General features: G+C 33.9%; 1 protein-coding gene across 2 annotated transcripts in view; it reads right to left on the bottom strand.

Annotated features, from left to right (window-relative positions):
* Window positions 1–10,184: 10,184 nt before the first annotated feature.
* lmx1bb (LIM homeobox transcription factor 1, beta b) overlaps window positions 10,185–12,659 on the bottom strand; it is a 65,790-nt gene continuing 63,315 nt past the window's right edge. For both annotated transcript variants that reach the window (XM_016531821.1, XM_016531822.1), the window contains one exon: window positions 10,185–11,428. In XM_016531821.1, the coding sequence (XP_016387307.1) occupies window positions 11,271–11,428 (158 nt within the window). In that variant the 3' untranslated portion in view covers window positions 10,185–11,270. The remainder of the gene's footprint in view (window positions 11,429–12,659) is intronic.

Raw genomic sequence — 12,659 nt, 5'->3', positions numbered from 1 at the left:
ACTTTTTAATATAACTCCGACTGGATTCGTCTGAAAGAAGAAAGTCATATACACCTAGGATGCCTTGAAGGCGAGTAATTTATGGGCCAATTTTCATTTTTGGGTGAACTAACCCTTTAATACTGCATTCATTTGATTTGAAAACGTAAAATGGTATTATTGTGATTAGTATTATTCAGTATTGACAGAATTTTAAATAACAGTTTTCTATTTTAATATATTTTAAAATTAGATGGCAAAATTTTAACCCTCTGGTCTGAGGGGGTTAAAACTGGGCTACAATAATATGTAAGCAACATGATTGTACATGTTTGTGTTTTTGAGAAAACAACGTTTATGCGTGGTTAGTGAAAAACTAAAATTTTAAAGACACTTTTAAGTTTTAAGTTATTTTTATGTTTATATTATAAAATTTGATATTCCTGTGATGCAAAGCTGAATTTTCAGCACAATTTCTCCAGTCTTCACTGCCAAAGAATTTCCTTCAGAAATCATTCTAATATTCTGATTAGCTGCTCAATAAATATTTATTTATAATACTTATAAATATTTATAAAACTTATCATCATAAATGCCTAAAACAGTTGTGCAGCTCAATGTATATTTTTGTGGAAACCAATATATTTTATATTATTGGATGAATAGAAAGTTCAAAAGATCAGCATTTAGAAACAGAAATCATTCTAATATTCTGATTAGCTGCTCAATAAATATTTATTTATAATACTTATAAATATTTATAAAACTTATCATCATAAATGCCTAAAACAGTTGTGCAGCTCAATGTATATTTTTGTGGAAACCATTATATTTTTTTCAGGATTATTGGATGAATAGAAAGTTCAAAAGTTCATTTTGTAACATAAGCATTTTTGTAACATTTTGTAACCATTTTCATACATTGCATAAATGTCATTACTGTCGCTTTTATTCAATTTAATGCATCCTTGCTGAAAAAATGTGTTTATTTCTTAAAAAAAAAAAACACTGTCCCAAACTTTTGAATGGTAGTGTATAGGGAGAAAAAAAAACTAGATTGGAAGCGCTTTTGAATTTATTTGTGAACCTCTCGTGTAAACTGATACTCTACACACACTTTCCACAAACCGCTGTCATTGTCATACACGGTTATGAGTGAGAGTGACTCATTGACAAATTTACTTACTGTACAATTCATGTCATGCAGGTTGTGCTGCAGAAATGGACAGACAGCTATCAGATTACACTGTATCTCTACAGTTCACTGACATTAATTATCTTTCACTTCACTAAAGTGACATGTAAATAATGACTTTTATGTTGTTCCTAGAACACATAATTAAACTTGTACGTGACCAGCTGAAGTTTCTCTATTGGAGTGTTTGTCCAGGTGGGATAGATTTATTCTTCAGTTTCATAATAAGACTGTCCATGACTAGTTTAATTACAACACATACTATGTTAAATAATCCAAACCAAAGGGGAACAATAGTGATGGTTTTCAATGAATACAGTGCAATTGTCAAGAGTCTGAGGTTTGATGATAGTATGCTTTAATGACAGGTCTGAGTTAGATTAAATTAGATAAATGTCTCTTGATTTTAATATGATTTATAATAGTGTTTAATTGTGTACACTTGTTTTGCATGCATAAAATTGAGTCATCAAAAAAGGAAAATTATGATGCAAGCTGACAAAGTAGATAAAGGTTTATTACATTAGATTCATATGCAATAATCATCTAGATAATTTTAGGTAACGATGTGGTATCATATCAAATCATTTTTACAATCTAGTTGTAAAAAAAAAGATTATTGATATATGTTTTACAAGACAATACTATTTAAGTTTTTCTCCTTAAAAAAATTAATTTTTAATTCAATGTGCTACTTGCTGGTTCATTTTATTTGTGAAATTTACTAGCAATTTCTAAGTGAAAAATGTTTCTACACATTTTTTAAGAGTTCAAATGTAACAAAGAACATACACAAATCTGTATTGCAGGTAGTGACACAACTCTGGAAATGAACCCTTTGCAAAACAGCACAGATTTATCACAGACATCTAAACTAACACTTAAATTCTGTGGGAAACATTGATTGGATCAAAACAGGGCTCTTGAATTAGTGATGGTATCTCAGGTTAGGCTAAGGGTGTTAGCGGTGTTAGCCACTGAGGTCATGGCCACTTCTCTCAATGCCCTCTGGCCCTAGAGAGTCCTTTTTCCCACATCAAAACCAGCCGCCTGAATTCCTCCACCATGTACCAAAAAGAGCTAATAATGTCCAAATAAATAAATGTTACAACAGTTGTTTTTTTTTAGCAAAGTTTTGATTATTATGATCATTTAGAGGCCTTAGAAATTCTTGCATTAATTACAATACAGCAGGCTTTATGGGGTTAAACAGATGCAGAAAGAAACCAGAATAATCAGCTAAAATCAAACTCAAAACTGTTTTTGATTAAAAAAAAAAAAGGATCAACATAAGAACAAGCCCTAAAGCTATTATGCGTAGAGGTGTTTAGATGGCTTTGCATGACCTCTTTACCTTTCACTGGTCACAACCTCCAATATGTATAATGAAGGTTAACACCTCACACCACAAGACAGAAATGCTTCTCTCATAGAGGTGTTAGATGTTCGATGATCTAACAAACTATGAATTACAGACAACAGAACAACACGCCTGTCAAAAAAAAAAAAAAACACTCGCTTTTGGTTTGGACTGGCTCTTACTCTGGATTTAACTGGCCTAGAGAATATGTGTTTTAAGGATTGGCCGACAATGCTGAAATGATGAGCTGACAGAGTGTAGCCTAATTAAAGGATGCATCACAGTAGATTTAAAAACGAAACGTCTACATGACAGAAGAAGATGGATGCAAACAAACTGTTGTGTTGAGGAATTTTTAGTTTACCTCATAAATCGCGTGCTATCCGTGTTGGTATGAACAAAGCTGTAAACTCGTCGCAGCTTTTAATCCAAAATAGTTACGTGACTGTCACGTCGATTTCTTTCTGGAAGGGGCGGGGGCTCCAAATTTTGACAAAAAATTGTCAACATCAGATCGCCGAGTGTTTTTTTTTTCTTGCTAGAAAATCACGTGCGTGTAGCAAAACGGGCTTCCAAACAAAGAAATTGATGGTATAGCTACAGTAGGCGTTCATGCTGCATGATCATCCTTCTGTTCATAGTTCAGAAGTACATATAGATGTGTAAGATTTCCCGTTTGTAATATTTACAACAGAATCTTCCAATCTTTTCTTCAGATCCGAAATGTCAGGCGAGGCAGTGGTGGTCATAGGTGGTCTAAAGTTGTGCAGTTTGTGCGCTCAGAAATTTGTTGCAGTATTCAGCAGTTTTGATAGTTTCTATTTCTTTATTTTTACTGCAATGTGATGTCTTTAAAATAATAATTGTAAATAGTTAAAATGTGTTACAATAAACAGTTCTTTTACTATATTTCTTTATTTCTGTAACAGCTTTTTCAATTCTGGGTCTTGGTCAGTTCTTTTCATCAGATTCCTTCGTCAAATTTCGTGATGCCCGCTTTGCACACTTCGCACATCCCTTGTGATGGCTCTGTGTAGGACAAAGACTTAAATATACTGTAAAAATGAAAATGTGCAGTGCAGTCTTAACTCAATCTTCTATATAATCTGAGCTGTAACCTGTACCTGTCTGTAACATACTGTATCCAGGTTCATTCAGTTATATCAAATCATATAGGCATATTGATTTAAATAAAAACAATTAATTTCTATGTTACCACATGAAGCACATTTTTACCTGTCAAAACATATTTTACAGTGTGTTTACCTCTCGGTATATACACTCAAATCACCAGTGAACTGATTCATAGATGTCATGCACCTAAGAGGCTACTGCAGAGAGTTTATTCACTCGTTCATTTAATAAACTGAATAAACAAACTGAGGGACAGCTTTCTCATGGTCAGTATTTTGAAGAGAACAGCACCAATATGGGAATGGGAGGTGATATAGAGGTGATACAGGCCCATGGCTGTTTCACACGTCGAAAATGAGTCAATGAGTTAATCTAACAAAAATATTGTCGCAGGGCTAATTTCCTACGTGGAGCCAGGGCAGCTGAAGAGAGAATGTGTGAAAAGTTGACTGTTTAAACTACTGCTGTCTGTGTCAGTGTGTGTGTCTTTGCTCATGTTACAGGGGAGATGTTTGTCTACTTGGGCCACCCCATTCGTCCTATCTGAAGTTTTCTGAGTGGTATGGATCACTCTCTGGTCAGTCAGTGAGACCTGTATTCACCTCAGTTCACTTTCTGTTTGGACACAATTAGCTACACTCTCATTTCTGACATATGAGCTGAGTGGTACAGAGGTTTTGTGTTTCTGATTAAAAGGTGGCCCATGCTCCCCAGCATTACCTGTGACAATGCAGGTCTTTGTGTGGAAATGTAAGATTCAAACAACATGATGTGATATGCAAAGATGTATAAATATGAGATCAGATAAATCTGTCACACTTTGCATTCTAGCATCCATGTTAGAATATGTTTAATAATAATATAATAATTAATATAATATAATATAATATAATATAATATAATATAATATAATAGGTCAGGTTAAACTTGTTTCCCAGGTTTTTTAGCAGCTAATCTAACAACTTAATAAGAATTACAGTAATTATTATGTGCTGGAAGGTGTCTCGACCTTCGAATGTTTAAACCTCAGATCTCAGAGAGCCCCTCAGGGCCCCCAGAAAGTGACCCAAACATTGCAAAAAGTGTTGGCTAAAAATATCTCCTGGGAATGTAATTAATTAATGTGCCTAAATCATTGTGCATGATATGGCACAATATATACATATGCAGGCAATGTGAAAGTTCCCTGAATGTGTGTATAATTATTCTGTTCTAATAATGCAGTTCAGCCCTTTTTTGATAAATTACTAATAAATGACCCCTCTAGGTTTAGTGGAAACACACACACTCCCACCTGAAGTGTGTCACTCGCTCAGAACACTCACACATGATGCATACCTTCACTCAAATGCTTGAGGGGACGTTATCTTTGTTTTTAACCACTTAATTATTGGTAGATGAGGAATGAACCACAAATGAATCATTAATCTAAACTAGCTTTGAATGTTCTGTTGAACTGATGTACCAGAAACATTATATAGAGGGAGATGAATCACTCTTGTAAAGTGAATGGGAGAAACCATGGAAATATAGGAGGAATGACCCTAGCCAAAAATAAATATATTAATTTTTTAATTTCATGTTAAGTATACTAAAAATACATTTACATATTTATGTACTTAATAAAAATACCCTGCAATTGTACTCTTAGTTTACTAAACTGGTATACATTTAGTCTTTAGGAAATTATGTTTAAACTTATTTGGCTTCCTGTCCACTGATGAGGAGCTCGATGAAGAGGCTGGTCTTAAGCTCTGATATACCCCCACAGAGACTTAATATAGGATGATTACAAAGGGCAAGGTACCTAAGATGTGGAGATTGGGGAGGTGGAGGGATGCTGGAACAGCTGAGACTGGAGAGAGGTAAGCAGCTGCTTATCCTCCTGAGACCCGGCAAAAAAGTTTAGGAATTTTTATTTTATTTTTTCATGTCATTACATTGTTTACTTTAGAGCATAAAAAAATGTACAAAAAAAATTAAAAAATGATATTTCATTCATAAGTTATGCTACGTCCTTGGTAGTGGACATCGGGACTTAATTAACTAAATAAATAAATAAAAAGACATGAATGAACATGCATAGACAAAAACAATAGATTTTTTTAAATGACCAATACATTTTTAGTTTTCAGAAAGATGATTCTCAACTATGTTATGAAAGATATAACAGTATGATTTGATATTCCATTTTGCTGTATGCAGTATGAGTGTAAAATGGCCATAAGAGGGTTTTCCCATTATATAAAATGTATCTATATTCAGTATCTAATTTGCATATTAATGTGTTCTTGGGGCAACATGTAATGAAAAAATAAGTGTAATAATGGGAGTAATAATTGACAAGATTTTCATAATAACATAAAATATTTCATAGGAATATTGAAATATAATTTCTTTCCCTATTCATTTGTTGTGTCTCCCAAAATGCGTAATAAACATGCTTTTAGTCCCGGTGTCCTCATATGAGGACATGTATGAAATCAACGTCCTGTTTTGAAACAGAAAGTCATATTTTGATTTGAAACCCCATAACAGTTTCCTGAGGTGTTGATTTATGACACACAGTTTAAAGATAAGTCAGATTTAAATGATAATTACAAAATATTATCATATTTCCGTAAGAGTGTCACTAAATTAAAATCAGACATTTTTGAAGACCAAGTAGAGGGAGTGGTCATGGTGAAACATCCAAACAAAGCCCTGAATGTGCTCTGTACAGGACATCCAGACTTAAAACTGTATAGTCTCAGAGAAATTCACTAAAATATAATGTCCTCATATGAGGATGCAGGGTCTCAGATACACTCTGGCTGTTGACTGAAAGATAAAATGGGCTCGCTTCTCCCTAACTTACATTTAGGAACTTCATTTAAAGACCGATATTATTCAAAGACAGTGTTGGGGGTAACGCATTACAAGTAACGCGAGTTACGTAATCAGATTACTTTTTTCAAGTAACTAGTAAAGTAACGCATTACTTTTTAATTTACAAGAGAATATCTGAGTTACTTTTTCAAATAAGTAACGCAAGTTACTTTTTTTTTTTCAATTTATTGATTGAAAGCTCTCCTGTCCCCTTGTTGAGAGAAATCAGAAGATGTTAATGTAGTTCTAAAATAAATATGAATATGCATTAATTCATCTCACTCACACAAAAAACAAAAAAAACAAATTCAGTATTCCTAAAAATGAATAAAAATAATGCAACTCAGAATATGACGCAAACCTGCAATAATTAAATGTTAAACAACACAAATATCCTTTATGTATTTAATTCCATTCTATTTGCTTCTGACCTCCGATGATCCAGTTCAACCATATTAATAAGCACAAATTACTCTAGACAAACATTAGTCTCTTTTTTTATTGCTGAAGTGTGTTGAAATTTCTTCTTCTGCATTCTACTGTACGGACGTACATTTACTTTCCCTTCAGCCTGAGGCTTATTCCTTTCACTTTTGGTGTGAAAAGGCTTTTATATTTGCCAAAAATATAACTTTTTTATTTTAAAAACAAACAAGCAAGCCCTGTCCAGATTTAAAAAGTAACGCAAAAGTAACGTAACGCATTACTTTCCATAAAAAGTAACTAAGTAACGTAATTAGTTACTTTTTTATGGAGTAACGCAATATTGTAATGCATTACTTTTAAAAGTAACTTTCCCCAACACTGTTCAAAGATCATACTATTCTCATCAATAGTGACATTAAAACACATTTTAAGCTTAATATTAAGACATGTGCATTGTGCAGCACAAGTAGTACTCAAAATGAAGTTTAATTATAATTTTTATATCAGTAAGTCTCGAGTTATATGCCAGTAAATTTGAGATTTCAGATTTGAACTATACTTAGTATGAAATAAATCTATTTTAAATATATATTCCTTAATTACTAGGGGAATGTCCCACATTTCACTTAAAGTCACATTGAAATGGAAATGTAGTTTTCTAAATGCATGTTATTGGTCCTATAATAATGATTCATACATGGATTTCATTTATGCAATTCATCAAGTTTCACTTATTAATTTCTTTTTAAATTCAACTCGATCTTCTGGTGAAATGACAGACTTCTATGTACTGTATGCAAGATTTCTCCAATCATTTAGTCTGATTAAACTACAGCCCTCCATAACTGATCACAAGTTTGCATTCACATCTGCCTCTATCCATTCAACAACCGATAGACTGATCCGTTTCTCTCAGAAGAAAAGATCTGTCACTTCCATTATATTGTGACGTTAAAAAAGCCAGTTGTCTTTCTGATAGTGTTTGTTTTCTCTATAGAATACACATGTGAAATAAACTAGACCAGCCTGAATATTACAGTTTATTAAAAAATAGTAAATATGATGCTATTGTTGTAAGATTTTATTCATTTGAAATGGTACTAAAACGCAATATTGAAAAACATTTTCATCATCATCTTTTGCTGCAGGACAGCTATTGCGACATCTTTCCAGGAAGATTGAAGGTGAAGTTTGTTCAAAGTATACAATGCTGGTACAACCATATATGTGGGTACAATATGCGTCACATGACTAAACATGCGTCACCGTTTTTGAATGCTGTGTTTTCACAGTAAATACTACAACGACTCCAGTTGGGAGAGCATCTTCATAAAGCTGTGGACAAAAATGCTGTCTCAGTGTGGACAAAAGACCAAAACATAGAGAAAAGATGTGTTTTCAAATTTATCCAGATGTAACCTGAGATACAATTTGTGACCCTGGACCACAAAACCAGTCATAAGGGCCAATTTTTTTAAATTGAGATTTATACATCATCTGAAAGCTAAATAAATAAGCTTTCTATTGATGTATGGTTTAGGATAGGACAATATTTGACTGAGATCCAACTATTTGAAAATCAAATCTGCAATCTGAGGGTGCAAAAAAATCAAAATACTGAGAAAATTGCCTTTAAAGTTGTCAAAATGAAGTTTTTAGCAATGCATATTACTAATAAAAAAATCAAGTTTTTATATATTTACGGTATAGGAAATCTACAAAATATCTTCATGGAACATGATCTTTACTTAATATCCTAATGATTTTTGGCATAAAATAAAAATTTATAATTTTGACCCATACAATGTATTGTTGGCTATTGCTACAAATATACCCGTGCTACTTATGACTGGTTTTGTGGTCCAGGGTCACATTTGTGTCCTAGCACAGCTGAATTCTCAAATAACTGATTCCACTCCTCATTGAAATGCAAAGGTACAGTATGAGTAAAAGTGGGTGGCCAGTATCAAAAGGAATGACAGAAATGCATTTCCAGAGGAAGCCACGCAGAGGTCAGCGGGTCGAACAGAGTGCCACCCGCTTCCCCCTTCTTTGCATGCGAGGAGCTGCGTTGTCACTGTAGATCCAGGCTTGGCGGGATTCCTGCAGTGGATCTGCTGATAAGACCTGCTCTGATGAGACTAGATGAACAACCACACCTACTAACACCTGTGATGGCAGATGAGAGCGAGATAAGGGGAGAGATACACCACCACCTGATCATCAGAGAGGGCCGGCTTGCAGTGCTGGTGCTAGATCTGGCCTCCAGGCCTCTGCCTGCTGAGGAATCCGAACCTGCGCTGGATTAATTTATGACCTCCGCGACTTGGAAAGCAAAAGCTCCCAATGCTGTACCAACACGCATGCATGAGCTCAGTGTGTGGCATGTGATCGTGTGACACTAGAGAACACGTGTGACTCATGCTCGCAAAGCTTTGTTCCCATCTCCAGTAACTCAAAACCTATTGTTGTAAAAAGACAAATTATATCCTCCAGTAAACATATTGACTTCATAGAAAACGTCCACTCAGGGCTTCATAATAAGTCATGTGTGACAGATGGAATATGCATTAAAATGTGTGCACCATTATGCTTTTTGTTTAGTCCGAGTACGTTATTAATATTTTAGTTGTATGCTGTTTTTATATTGTTTTCTTTAATTATTATTCGTTCTTATTATATTTGAAGGTATATTTTAAGTCAAGTCTTACTTAATGCATCAATAGATGTTTCCAATAATTAAACAATTATTTAATACGAATGAATGATAATTTATGAAGTTGTAAATGTAATTTATTACTTAATATATAATATTTAATTTCAAAAATATTAGACAATTATTAAACATATAAATAAGAATACAATTTCTGAAAAATCAGAATAGTGCAAAAAACCCATTGCTTCCATCCAATGTTATTTTAGTATCATTTTTATTATAGTTTTTATTTATTTATTTATTATTTTATTTTATTTTATTTATAATTTTTTTATTTCAGTCAATGTTTAAATAATGAAAAAGTTTTTTATGGTTACGTTTTAGTTAACAATAACCCTGTTTCCCTCCCATGCGTTCAAGGAAATAAAATCTTTATATAAATCTTAAAATTAAAAGAAAAATGTATTATTACTAACTAAAAGAGAAATAAATGAAATGCACATTATGTAAATAATAAACAATGTACTCAAATAGTCTTGTAGAAGCTACAAAATCAAGGAGAAAAGGACTTTATTCATTGTACCAACAGACTTTGGCAAATTAGCAATCTTCGCATTTGGAAATGCTTTTTTTTTTCGGCAATGTCAGGGCTGAAACAAATAAATAGCAAATTTTTTGCAGATGTACATTGCTGGAATAAAGATACATTGTTTTTCCTAATTAAAAGACACAAGTGTGGTGTGAAATGAATGCATTAGCTACTAAAACATGATTTTCTCCTTTTTAAATAAAGCTTTTCAGTTTCTTAAGTACCTTCAAAAGCATGTTTTAGTTAAATAAATAGAATGATCTCCATTTTTAACATGCACAACTGATTTGGGTGGGAAAAGTATATATACACATGGTTTGAGCTTTCAATGACAGTACCTTACCATCGCACAGACACGCACACACACACACTCGTACTCGTAAACACACACAGGCCGAGGAGACTGGAACACACACGTACACACACTCACATACTTACAAATGCAGATACACTATACATATCTCCCCCTCTAAGCTTTTCTACATCGCCTTTCAGAGGGCTAACCTATCAAAGTGATAAAAATGCAATGCTGAACATAATGAAAAAGAGGAAATTATGAGTCTGAACATCACATTTTTAGCATCTGAACAACACAAGATTTTTTTTTTCCATTTTAGTTTTTTTTTTTTTATGTAACAATCACAAAGATATGGATTCATGCATTATGAGCTTTATGTCTTGATCTTCTGCCTCTCTCGGCAGGAAATCATAAGTAGATGCTTGATGCTTCAGTGACGTCAAACTGTACATCAATACTCTTTTTTCCACAAGTCGATGAGGATAAGATGAAATGCTACTTCTGAGAAAGTCATGTACAAACAATCTACAAGTAACTAGAAAAAAATCTCAGCCTCAGGCGCCTGGGCATCCAGAGCTGGCGCTTCACTGCAGAGAAATAAGGACGTAAGTCTTCAAGTTCACTTGTCTTTCCTGTTTGTCTATCTAAGATGTTTCGTCTTTGAGCTTTGTTGACGATTCTGCTGTATTTCCTTGATAGGCGGCATCTGACTAGTGAGCTGCAGCGAAGTGACCCACTTTTGCCTTTCCTTGTCTGTTTAGGTTTTCATGAAGCAAAGTAGGAGCTCTGCATGGAATAGAGTCGGTCGATGGGGTTCCCGACTCTCGCTTGCATTGAGCCCGCCTCGGACGAGGCCATGAAGCAGTCACTAAGGCTGGTCAATGAAGTGTCGCTGTCAATGTCATGGAATATCGAGTCATTTCCTGTGGTCAGAGAAAAGAGAAAACGGGGGTCAATACGATGCTCTTTTTTGTCTGAATCTATTGATTTATTAAAAAATACATTAAAAGTAACACACATATACAATGACCTAAATACACTCCTTTTGTGATGACCATGTTTTAAATTTCTGTATTAAAATTAATTTTGAGGGGCAAGTCAAAAGTGATACAACTGTCCTCATAATGAAGAAAAAAGCCTCATTGAAAAAAAAGAAAAAGAAAAAAGGAAATTCTTGAAAAAACTTTGTTAGTTCAGCATAATCTTTTATTATTATTATTATTATTATTATTACAACCCCAATTCCAGAGAAGTTGGGACGTTTTGTAAAAATGCAATAAAATCAAGAATCTGTGATTTGTTCATTCTCTTTAACTTTTTTTTTAAATTGACAAAAGTACAAAGAAAAGATTTCCAAAGTTTTCACTGACCAACGTAAATGTATTTTGTAAATATGAACAAATTTCGATTTTGATGGCTGCAACACATTCCAAAAAAGTTGGGACAGAGGAAAAATAACAGTGAAAAGGTTATAGAATATCCACTTTAAACTGTTTTGAAACAGTTCACAGTAAGCAGGTGAATTGGTAATTGGTCATGGTATCATGTTTGGGTATTAAAGGAGCATCTCAGTCTTTGCAAGCAAAGCTGGATCATGGCTCATCACTTTGTGCCAAATTTCATGAGAGAAGTGTCAAACAAATCAAAAATCACATTTCGCAATGCAAAATTGCAAAGAATTTAGGTCTTTCACCAACTACCACACATAATATTGTGAAAAGATTCAGGGAATCCTGAGAAATCACAGTACATGTAGGGCAAGGCAGGAAACCTCTGTTGAATGTGCTTGACCTTTGAGCCCTCAGATGGCATTGCATAAGAAAGCATCATGCTGTGGTGTTAAATATAGCCACATGGGCTCAGGAGTACTTCAGAAAACTGCTGTCACTTAACAGTCTGCTGCTGCATCAAGAAATGCAACTTGAAACTCTGTAACTCTAGGAGATAGCTATACATCAATTCTATGCAGTGATGCCGCCGGGTTCTCTGGGCCAGAGCTCATCTCAGATAGTCAAAAAGACAGTGGAAAAGTGTGCTGTACTCAGATGAGTCCACATTTCAACTTTTTTCTGGGAAAAATGGATTTCGTGTTCTCAGTCCGAAAGACCAAAGGGACCATTCAGAATTTCATTAGCGACAGAAGCAAAAGCAAAC

The sequence above is a fragment of the Sinocyclocheilus rhinocerous genome, unplaced genomic scaffold, assembly GCF_001515625.1.
Source record: "Sinocyclocheilus rhinocerous isolate Xijiao unplaced genomic scaffold, SAMN03320098_v1.1 scaffold2199, whole genome shotgun sequence".
Lineage (NCBI taxonomy): Eukaryota > Metazoa > Chordata > Actinopteri > Cypriniformes > Cyprinidae > Sinocyclocheilus > Sinocyclocheilus rhinocerous.
The sequence above is the reverse complement of the archived record's forward strand: the minus strand, read 5'-3'. Positions and strand labels throughout refer to the sequence as shown.